Source organism: Lotus japonicus, chromosome 1 (genome assembly GCF_012489685.1).
Source record: "Lotus japonicus ecotype B-129 chromosome 1, LjGifu_v1.2".
Classification (NCBI taxonomy): Eukaryota; Viridiplantae; Streptophyta; class Magnoliopsida; order Fabales; family Fabaceae; genus Lotus; species Lotus japonicus.
The window spans coordinates 106,302,837-106,314,149 of NC_080041.1; the positions used below are offsets into that span (position 1 = coordinate 106,302,837).

At 36.4% G+C, this 11,313-nt stretch overlaps 2 protein-coding genes across 2 annotated transcripts; both read right to left on the bottom strand.

The window, feature by feature from the left end:
- Positions 1-5,992: 5,992 nt before the first annotated feature.
- On the bottom strand, positions 5,993-10,950 carry LOC130728819 (heat shock 70 kDa protein-like). The gene is made up of 4 exons (XM_057580391.1): positions 10,810-10,950; positions 7,897-10,543; positions 6,669-6,738; positions 5,993-6,488 (listed from the first exon to the last, which is right to left on the bottom strand). The coding sequence occupies exons 2-4, from the start codon at positions 10,380-10,382 to the stop codon at positions 6,468-6,470; spliced, it is 2,577 nt and encodes an 858-aa protein (XP_057436374.1). The 5' UTR covers positions 10,383-10,543; positions 10,810-10,950; the 3' UTR covers positions 5,993-6,467.
- Positions 10,407-11,029, bottom strand: LOC130717398 (heat shock cognate 70 kDa protein 2-like). The gene is made up of 2 exons (XM_057567620.1): positions 10,810-11,029; positions 10,407-10,543 (listed from the first exon to the last, which is right to left on the bottom strand). The coding sequence occupies exons 1-2, from the start codon at positions 11,027-11,029 to the stop codon at positions 10,407-10,409; spliced, it is 357 nt and encodes a 118-aa protein (XP_057423603.1).
- Between the last annotated feature and the right edge of the window lie 284 nt (positions 11,030-11,313).

Below are 11,313 nucleotides of genomic sequence, written 5' to 3' on the forward strand. Positions count from 1 at the left end.
GTACAAGACCCGGCCCTACCCACCAACCCGTCCCGGCCCAAGCCTTTAGGGCCGGGTTCAACCCGGCCCGATCATTAAAAGAGATCGGGTTCGGGTTGATCTTTGAGTTACCCGACTTCGGGTAGGGTCGGGTTCGGGTTGACACTCGGGTCACCCGGCCCGTCCCACATATATATTTTATAAAATTTTAATTTATTATAATGATTAAAATGTGATACATGGTGCTCAAATTTATCTTACCATGTAAATGAGATTAAAATGTCTAACATCTACCTTATGAATTAAATAAATGTTTGTCAAACTATGCACACTTTCATGTTCTAACAAGAGAAAATCATGTGTGTGTATTATGCATATGTGAGACATGTGAAGAAATGATCAAACAAAATGTAAACCTCAAGTGCAATAGATTATGAAAGAATTGGATCCTTTCAAGTTATTTCTTCCAAAAAATAGTTCCAACTTATAACTCTTTTAGTATGTTATTATCTTTAAATTTTACAATTAGTATCAAATAGTCTTAAACTTTTTGTCCCTCGGGCCAACCCGGTCCCGTCCTACATAGACTCGTCCTAAATTGGACCCGCATAATGTCGGGTTGCTTCGGGTCTAGGGACGGGTTAGAGTTTATGAATTTGCCCGATCAATATTTAGGGCCGGGTTAGGGTTAACCAAAACCCGTCCCAACCCGTCCCTTGTACACCCCTAATTCCACCATTCCAGATCTGAATTTCGCCACCCTCAAGGCTCATCTCCGTCGATATGCACAATTTCACGGCCTGCAACTCCGAATCTTGAGGACCACCACACTCACGTCCACCATCTTCTCTGTCAAGCACCGTTCACCAATATGAGATCTGAGGGTGAGAAGAGAGGTCTGATCCATGGCAAAGGAAGGGAGGTTGAGGGTGGTGTTGTGGTGATTCGGTTATGGCAGATCTGGTGTGGTGGTGGTGGTGGTGGTGGTGGTGAGAGAAGATACAAGGGTGGACTTATTTGCAGATTCAAAAGAGAAAGATGGAGAAGATGAACGTGTGAAAAGATGATGAAAAAAATGTTGAAGATGGAGAAATGAGCAATTTCTAGATCTGGTTTGCAAATTTTGTTGGAGAAGTGAAAAATTTCAGATTTGTAGCGAAGATTTGGTAATGCTGAGAGTGAAAGTGTGAGTTACTAATTTAGATGGGGATTGGGGAACTAATTAAATGGGTGTTTTAATTTAAGTGAGGGATTAGTTTGGGTTAATTGAAGTTTTTAATTACTGAGTTAATTTTCTATTTTTCATTTAAAAAATTAAATAAATAACATCTGGACTCATTAATCCGATGTGGCATTGCCACATGGGCCATCGGAGCTCCGACGTTGACCCAAAGTTCCGGAGGGATGAAAACCAAACCTTTTGGCAAAGGTTAGGGACTAAAACCCACCTTTACTCCGGCGAGGGACGAAAACCAAACATATCTATCTACTACTTCTTATTCTTCAGTTACTATTCTTAAAAGACCTCCAATGGCATTGCGCCACCTGTCTTGCTTGCGTGACTTTTTTTCATTTTATCTATTACTTTTGATCTGGGCCGTTCAACAAATGAGACTCAGATCTCAAAACCCTGCCTTCTTCTTTCTCTTCTCCAACACGAGAGCTTCCCTATTCTACCTCCATCCGTCCTTTTTTCCCCCGATTTCTCGCTTCCCCCAAATCATGGGATTTGCGTTGAATAGGCGGCGGATTTGCTCATAATTCGCATACGTGCACGTCTCCACCAACCATCGACGACGGAAAATGTCATCTTCTTGCCAAATTTTCGTCACGGTTTGGTGAGAATCATAAGAGATGAGAAGAGTAACTGGGATTACATTGCCCCGCCGTCCATTCATGTCAGAGGGCCGGTAATGGTGGAACCAATTGTGTTGCAACAGGTTTGTTTTCTTTATCCAATTCCTCACGTTCCCATTAAAATCCTATAGTTCATCTATGGTTCAAATAGTTTCCCTATTAATAATCAAATGATGCCCTACTGCTCATAGAGTAATGGGTTTCTCACTTTTCGTTTTTCTATAAATACTGTCATCGTTTGGTTGTTTTTCTCATTCTCCAACTGTGTTTGATGTTTCTCAAATTTCTGAACTGTTTGTAGGTAGTTGCAAACTTGCAATGGACAAGTTCACTAGCTTCACCTCCTGGAGCTTGGAAAGATGATACAATTCATACTATTAGTAAAATGCTTAACCAATGATTCCTCTATAACATCATGATATGTAGCTACTTCTGATGTGTTGTTGGGAATTGTTGGGAGACTGTGTCATGTAGTTGCTTCAGATTTTACCCCTCTTGGCTTTTGTTTTGATGCACTTTAGACTCATTTGGAATAAAAGTAAAAATGCCTCTGATTTGTTCTATACATGGATTTTCAGTACTGGCTTTAAAGGCTATGGAGAGTAATTTCAATTTAGATAATTTTTCTTTATCACTCTTTTATTCCTCATGAGCTCTTTTCTTTCTCTATGTTTTATATATATTTTCCTCCTGTCTTTTTTCCCATTAGTGTGAGGAAGCCAGTAAATCTTGGCTTTCATATTAGAAACAATCAGTATTTTTCGTCTCATTTTGATATATTTATTGGTCACACAGTTGCAAGTTTGAAGCTGTAGTGGAGGAGGTTGATAGGATGCTCATAGGCTTGAGGGAAAAGTTATTGTCCAGGACATTGTTGAGATCATCAACTAGCTTCAGAGCTTGGTGAAGTCTATTCAGTGGGAGGTTCATATTAGGATTGGATGAAGTAATAATGGTAAGTGACATTCTTACTTTCCCCCAAGGCTTGCTACCCTTTATTTTTACTGTACTCAGTACTCACTATAGGATATGTAGTTCATAGTGCTAGAAGTTACAGCTTGCTAGAGATTAGAGAATTAAAAGGGTAGAACATTAGTCCCAAGATAAAGGCTTAGATGTAGGGTTTTCATTGAGAAACCTTTTATCCCATGAGTTTACAAGATACTGTTAAAACATTTTTTGGAGATCTGGCAATCAAAACAGTAGAGTAGTGAAGGCTGATCTGGTTTTAGGCATTATCAATGTTTACTTTGTTTATCATATGTTTTTATGCTGTATATCTCAGTCTAATTCTAAAGTTTGATGTATTTTTAATTGTACTATTTGCAACATTTTTCCTTATTGTACTATCTCAGTCTAATTCTAAAACAGTCTAATTGTACTATCTCAGTCTAATTCTAAAAGAGTAGAGTGCTTATTACCGAAATGTTGATGGTGACCTTTCCATTCATTTAACAGTAATTTGGTTCTAAACCATATAGGTACGTTACTATTGGACAAAGTGACAAGACGATCACAATCCAACAACAGAAAAGAACTACATTTTTTTTGCACTTATCACAGGTTTGGTTATAACAGCATGCAGGCACACACAGTCACACACACGCGCGCGCACACACACACAGATATATATATGTGTGTGTGTGTGTGTGTGTGTGTGTGTGTGTGTGTGTGTGTGTGTGAGTGAGTATATTTATTTAAATTTTTGAAGAACTTATTTAAACTCATTGAATGGATGATTTGAATTAATATAAAGGAATGAAATAGAATGAAAAGTACATTGATATATCATTTCATCTGTTGTGTATATACTTTAAGAAAAGAGAATGAAGATTTCACTATAGTCTTTCATCTTGACTGTAGGAAGTTGTAAGGGCCCTGTATATTGCTGCACCACTAGAATAGGACCTATCAAATCTTCCATTGAAGTTATTTTTTGAGCAATTAAACGTTATTACTGTTAAGTCTTGGTTAGCAGAATCAGATAGACTGTCAAAATTTCCATTAAAAGATAAGGTTAGCACTTCGTACTTCTATTGATTGATTATGATAGTCATGCCAAAGATTGATTTAGCATGAGGGTAAGAATAAGTGTAATTGTTAATATGAAGGTCACCCATCTTTGTAGGAGTCATTGTCACGTCTCTTTTCTCATTTTCCAGGAGTAGGTTTTTATACCTTTAGGAAAATTTGAATTAAAAGATACTAGGAGGTATGGTTATGCTTTTATGCCTTAAAGACTTTCTATTGATCTCAATTGTGTGCCTAGGACTATAGGGAGACTTTCGCTGTCTTAGTTGTGGATTGGTGTTTGCTTTTGAAGATTAATCAGTATAGAAACTATCTGTGATTGATTTATGAGAATCTGTCATTCTTTATGATTTGGTGGAGCTGATATTGAATCATGAGTGATGCATATATTTTTTCAAGAACTAAAATTCTTACCTTGGGATCCAATTTAAAATATTACTTATTTTAATGGCTTAGATCTCAAATTATTTTAACAAATTGTAGAATGGTTGCACTGTGCGCACAGGTTAACACTTTTTCGCATAGAGAATTACTTGGAGATTAAGATATGAGAAATTGAAGGGTCTTGGCTAATTTAGGACTCAATAAAAAAATGTGTTAATGTATGTATGTTAGCAATCTCCTTGGTACAAGAATTCATCCAGAGTTATAATTTGGCTGAGGAATTAGCCATAGTTTTCCAGGCATGATACTCTGGAAAGTATTTTATTTATTTTTCAGTGTCAAGTCATGCTAAGATGAAAACCAAGCTCAGGTTCCTCAGCTTATAATCACTCTCCAATTTATCTTTTATAATCACAACTCTGGTTTTCTTCTTTCTCATATATTAATTGCTATTTTTAGTTAGGGTTCATAAGGACTGATTTTAGCATGCCTACTAAAAGAAAACACTGGTAATTTCATGAATTCATGCTTTCTATAGACATGATTATGCAGTACAAGCATCTTTAGATATTTTGGAATGGTAACTGAGCCTGTATTGTAATTGCAGAGGCATTTGTTCAAAAAAAATATAATTGACCATGCAATCAAAGGAACCATAAACCTACTCAGGTCCTGTTTGAAATCCAATTCTGTGAAAAGGGTTGTTTTCACATCTTCCATAAGTACAATTACTGCAAAAGACAGCAATGGAAAGTGGAAACCTTTTGTTGATGAATGTTGTCAAATCCAAACAAACAATGTGTGTAATACAAAAGCAAGTGGATGGGTAAGTAACTAACTAATGCTTTTCCTTGCTCATTAGTACTATACACAAATTTTGGTTCCTTGGTTTTTTTTTCTTCCAATGAGTGTAGGTTTATGCACTTTCAAAGCTTCTCACCGAGAAAGCAACATTTAAATTTGCAAAAGAGAATGACATTGATAAAACAAGCACTGTTGCAGGCCCATTCTTTACTGCTAATGTACCATCAAGTGTTAAAGTTCTACTGTCACCATTAACAGGTGATTTTCTCATCAATCTACATGTTATTCCACGTTTGGAAGAGCTTATTTAAACTTATCTTACGACATAAACGCTAATGCAAGTGTTTGAGTGAACTTATGAAAATTATGATATACCTATAAATTGTTTCGAACCTATTTTATAAGCCTGCTTAGATTAGCTTATGAATTGACACTTACATCCACTTATAAACTATTTTTGGCCTTTTGCAATAAGTTTCTTAGATTAGCTTATGAATAATATCTTATGTGAAGAGCTTAGGCAATAAACACTTAATTAAGTTATTTACCAAAACACATATACCCTTTAAAAGTGCGTAGTTAATGCACTTTTAAAGTGTGTGCACTTTTAAGGGGGGGTTTGTCACGCACTTCTAAAGTGCGTTAACTACGCACTTTTAAAGTGCGTTTAATTGCAGAAAAAATTTAAAACGACAGAATCAACTCCATAAATTTTAAAAAATGACATAAGATGGAGGGTGTGGTGGTGGTGGCGGCGGTGGTGGTGGCGGTGGTGGTGGCGGCGGAGATGGTGGGTGGTGGGTGGTGGTGGGTGAAAGAAATAGGAAAGGGTAAGGAGAGAGGAGAGAGAATGTAAGGAGTGGGGTGAGGAATTTTTTTTCATTAAGGGTAATTTAATATTTTTGCAATTTTTGAGGGGTCTAAATAGCTGTGGGGGTCTGAATAACAATTCCCTTTATTTAAATTCAATAGAAAAGTACAATACACAAAGGGAGTAAAGAAAAAGAAAGCCGTAAAACCAACCCAAAAGAGCAATGAAAACCCAACAGAGATAAAATAAGACAAGATCAAGCCAAACCCTACCCCTCCTCCAAGCACCCACAAGAGTCCCAAAATCAAAACAAAACGCAAGAGCCCCGCACCAAACACATACAAGCCAACAGGCCAATTCTCTCTAAGCTCCTCCGCCAAACCACGAACTAAAATACAATTATTAAATCAAACAAATACGTAACAAGTATATTCTAAGTTGCTTACAGCCAAAAATCCATTTCTAGCCCATTTGCAACAAGCAGCTCTATCTTGTGATGCACTCGCTGTGAGAACAAGACCGAAAATCTTTCATCTAGTTCATATACATATTTTGTATATGCAAGCGATGTCTGTTACTGCGGACAATGCTTTTGATCTTCTCAATAAATTGATCTCTGGTCCTGTAAAAAGTATAAACAACACTTAATCATTTGTGTTTTAGTACTGATTACTTATTAAAAGATTTTTTTGGTAAAATTTATTAGAATTGAATTTTTTTTACAACAAAAGATAAGTCTATTGATTGAAAGAAAGAGTCATGAGAATAACCCTCTCATGAAAGTATAGCAAAATTATCACACCTTGGAGGGACAAAACTCGAGAATGTGCCTCGTTAAAACCTTCATAGAAAAAACCCGATGGGATAAAAATCTAGAGAAAGAAAAAGAGTACATCATTCACTAGTACAAAATTTAATAGAATTGAATTCAAAATAAATAATTTATTTTTTAATATATGAAAGATTAATTGAATAGCAAATAGCGATACAAAATTTTATAGTTGAATATTTTTTTATGGGAATTTCAAAAAATAAGAGCTTTTACAAAATATTCCTACCATATTTTTTAAGTTTTTATTTATATTTTTTGTTGGTAGAGTTTATATATATATAAACTAGTAAAAAATATTTGACTTTAGTTTATGAATATTTTATAAAGATTTTATCTTTTACGATCAATATTTAAACTTCTCTAATCAACATGAAATGTAATAAAATATGATTTTAAATTTTAGTAATTAAACATTGAAAGTATTATGACAAATATCTTTTTTGAAACTATTATGACAAATATCTAATTAAGTTTTAATCAATTTTACCACTTTATAATAAAATTAAATTTAAAAAATTAAATGATAAAATATGGTTAATTAGATGTTTGTGAAAAAAAAATTACACAACAAATTTATATTAAATAAATTCATCATATATTAAAAACCAGGGAAAGACATTTACAACTTTTTTTCCAAACGTCTGTCGACCACATTCGTCAATTGACGGTTGTTAAAACCATAGGCAAAACTAGAATATCTAACGGTTCAAAAAGTGTAACCTTAGTTTAGGCAACATTTTAGTAGCTTTTCCTACGTTTAGAAATGTTACTAAAGTGCAAAGTGTTGTGGCGCAAAGATTAAAAAAAAAAACACCTCTTAAATGATAACTAGAATATAAAAAAGCGAGGTAATTAATCATTAATCTGATTAAAAGCTTGTACTATAATAGTTAGGGTAAAAGAGGTTTTAAGGATTTTAAATAATTCATTCTAGCTAAGATGCATGGTTTAGGAATTAAAACAAAGAATTTTAAATGTATCACTATTTTGCTCAATAAATTAATTTTCAATATTATTAGAAGAAATTTCAAATTCTCGCCCCTTTCAGAAAATTTCAATTAACAAAATTTGTTGAAATGACATAATTTTTAACTGAGACATACAAGATTTAAATTTTTGAAATTTAAAGATATACATTCTAAAAGAATTTAATAATATGGAACTTAACTGGAAAGTAATTGAAAGTTTAACTACGTACCCTTTGTATGGCTCCCCTTTTAAGTAGGAAATGTCACTCAAAGCTTGTGTCCATTCTCGTACTGTTTGAGAATCTTTTCCTAATTTTTTTTCATGTTCGGCCATAGCTTCACCATACCTCCCTTTTAGATGCCTTATGTTTGTTGGTTCCACTTTATAAAAAATTGGCAAAACCAATTGTTTCTTCTTTTTGCGGCAGTCAAGAATCTTGACAAGCTCTTTAAGACACCATTTAGAGTCTGCAAAGTTTTCAGACAAAACAACAATTGCAACTCTTGATTCTTCAATGGCTCCAAGAAGTTCCTCAATTGGAGCTCCATCCTCCAATGATTGATCATCTTTAAAGGTTTGGAATCCCTCCGTACACAAAGCATCATAAAGATGCTTTGTGAAAATCTCTCTAGTGTCATTTCCTCTAAAACTGATAAATATTTGGTAGCGAGCCGTTGAGTGGCTTAGACTAACTAATGACTCTTCCCACTTCTCAATGGACTTCTTTTGTAAGGAAGACGCCACATCTTTAATTAGACCAGGTAATCCAATGCATGTAAAAGCAATTTCTTGTGCCATATAGAATAGATCAGACTGAGAGTTAACACCTGAAAGTTTTTGTAGCAAGATCAAAGCTTCATCACCAGATAAGGGCTCTAGAGGAATCGACTGGTCACATCCCATAAAGATGCAGTCTATCTCGTCACGTGTGGTCAAAAGAACCTTACATTGTTTGCTATTATAAGGAATACCTAATTCTTGTGGTTTAGAATTTGTTGGAAAATCATCCAAGATAAGGAGAGTAGTTCCATCATTCCTTACCAACCCTAAATTTATTTTCATTGCTCTTATGCCATCACTATCATCTCTTTCAAAATGCACATTTAACGAGGTAGCAATTCCTTCTTGAATGCTCTTGATATCTTGGTTATTGGACACATTGGGAAATATAACTCTACGAAAAATCTTTTCATACTTAGGCATCTCAGCTTTCACTAATGTTGTTTTGCCAGAGCCCCTCTTTCCATGAAATCCAATTACATATAAATTATCATCTTTTAGTGCCTCTATAATTTTTTGTGAAGCCTTTTTCGTAGAGTTGAAATAATACCCAGAGTTTCCTGAAGGAAAGGAGTGTAAACCTGGGGTTGGTACTGAAATCTGATTGAAAGTATCATGTTCTACGTATGCCTCCAAGTGTTGATCTTGAGCATCTTTTGAAGAATTGTTGGCATTCATGGCATCGACCTTCTTATTGTTCTCCTCATCCTCGACCTTGCACTTCTCGGCCTCTTGCACCATCTTCTCAATCTCTTCCTTCGAGAGTCTTCCCTTGTCATTTTTAATGGTGATCTTGCTCATCTTCCCGGTATACTTTTCCTCAGCGGAGACATTCAAGATGCCATTGTTATCAATGTCAAAGCAAACAATGATCTGAGGATCACCCTTTGGAGCAGGAGTAATGCCAGAAAGCACGAATTTACCCAACAAGTTGTTGTCCTTGGTCGTTGATCCCTCACCCTCGTAAACCTGGACTAACACACTAGACTGGTTGTCTGAGTAGGTTGTGAAAATGCTCTGCTTCTTGGTCGAGATTTGAGTGTTCCTTGGAATGAGGACAGTCATGACACCACCAGCGGTTTCCAAACCAAGTGATAGAGGAGTGACATCCACCAACAAGAAATCCTGAAATGTCATCGTTTCATTATTACTCAAGATAGCAGCATCAAAAGCAGCTCCATAAGCGACAGCCTCATCAGGGTTGATGCTATTGCAAAGCTTTTTCCCGTTGAAGAAATCTTGCAACAATGATTGCACCTTGGGAATCCTAGTAGACCCACCAACAAGAACAACATCATTAACACTAATCTTGTCCATCTTAGCGTCCCTCAAACATCCCTCAACAAGCATCATGCACTTCATAAAGAGGTCCATGTTGAGCTCCTCAAACTTGTCACGGGTGATTGTGGTGTACAAGTCAACACCTTCATACAAAGAGTCAATCTCAATGGTGGTCCATGTGGTGGATGAGAGAGTTCTTTTTGCCCTTTCACAAGCGGTTCTCAACCTCCTTAGAGCCCTCGGATTCCCATTAATGTCCTTCTTGTGCTCTCGCTTGAACTCTTGAACAAAATGGTTAACCATTCTGTTATCAAAATCTTCGCCTCCAAGATGGGTGTCTCCGGCAGTGGCCACAACTAGAAAAACACCCTCTTCAATGGTGAGCAGAGAGACATCAAAAGTACCACCACCAAGGTCAAAAACCAACACGGTTGTCTCCTCATCAACACGTGCCTTCTTGTCAATGCCATAGGCTATGGCAGCAGCGGTGGGTTCGTTGATGATACGCATGATGTTAAGGCCAGCAATGACACCGGCGTCCTTTGTGGCTTGGCGTTGAGAGTCATTAAAGTATGCTGGAACAGTGACAACAACATTCTTCAGGGTGTAACCGAGGTAAGCCTCAGCGATCTTACGCATCTTCATGAGGACCATGGAGGAAATCTCCTCGGCAGTGAACTACTTCTCTTGGTTCTTGTAGTTAACAACAATCATGGGCTTGTCGCCAGGACCAGAAATGACCTTGAATGGCCATAGCTTCATGTCACTCTGAACGAAAGCATCAGAATATCTCCTTCCAATCAAACGCTTTGCATCTACCACCACAAAATAATTCAATTAACCAATAAGCACCGAAATCAAGAGAACAAATAACTCTAAGTTTCCAACACACAACTACTACTGCATATTAATATTGATATATTCAGGCAAAGCGATTCGGAGAACAAAACAACCAAAATCATGAAGCTAAATAAAAGTTGAAATAGTATCAATAAATAAGTGAAATAACAAAGCTAGAAATTAAAATCGATGAAAATTTGACATTCGAAACATAAACATTGAATAAGGATGGGGATGCTACCGAAGACGGTGTTAAGGGGGTTCCTGGCGTTCTGCTTCTTGGCGGCATCGCCGATCAAGCGCTCGTAATTGGTGAAAGCAACGTAAGAGGGGGTGGTCCGGTTGCCCTGTTCGTCAGGTATGATTTCGACACGGTCGTTCTGCCACACTCCGACGCAGGAGTAGGTGGTGCCGAGGTCAATTCCAATACCGGGAGCAAGACCCTCTTCTTTTCTGGCCATCGATATCTGAGAATGCAGCGCCCACAAAGTGAACGAAGAAAAGAGAAGAGCAAATGAATTGAATGGTTAGTGAGGTCAACGAAATCAAGCTTTGGAGTTGTAATCTAAATAGGCTACTCTTAAGTTATAGCTTGTGCCAAGTTGAATTAGAAGATTACAAATTGTATTTTAAAATTCTAAATGAAAAACAATTTGCCAGCTGATCACGTTACTCAGTTGAAATTTGGTTCTAATATTATATGGTAACCTAAGTATCTATATAACGAATTTTTATTTTTGTTAGA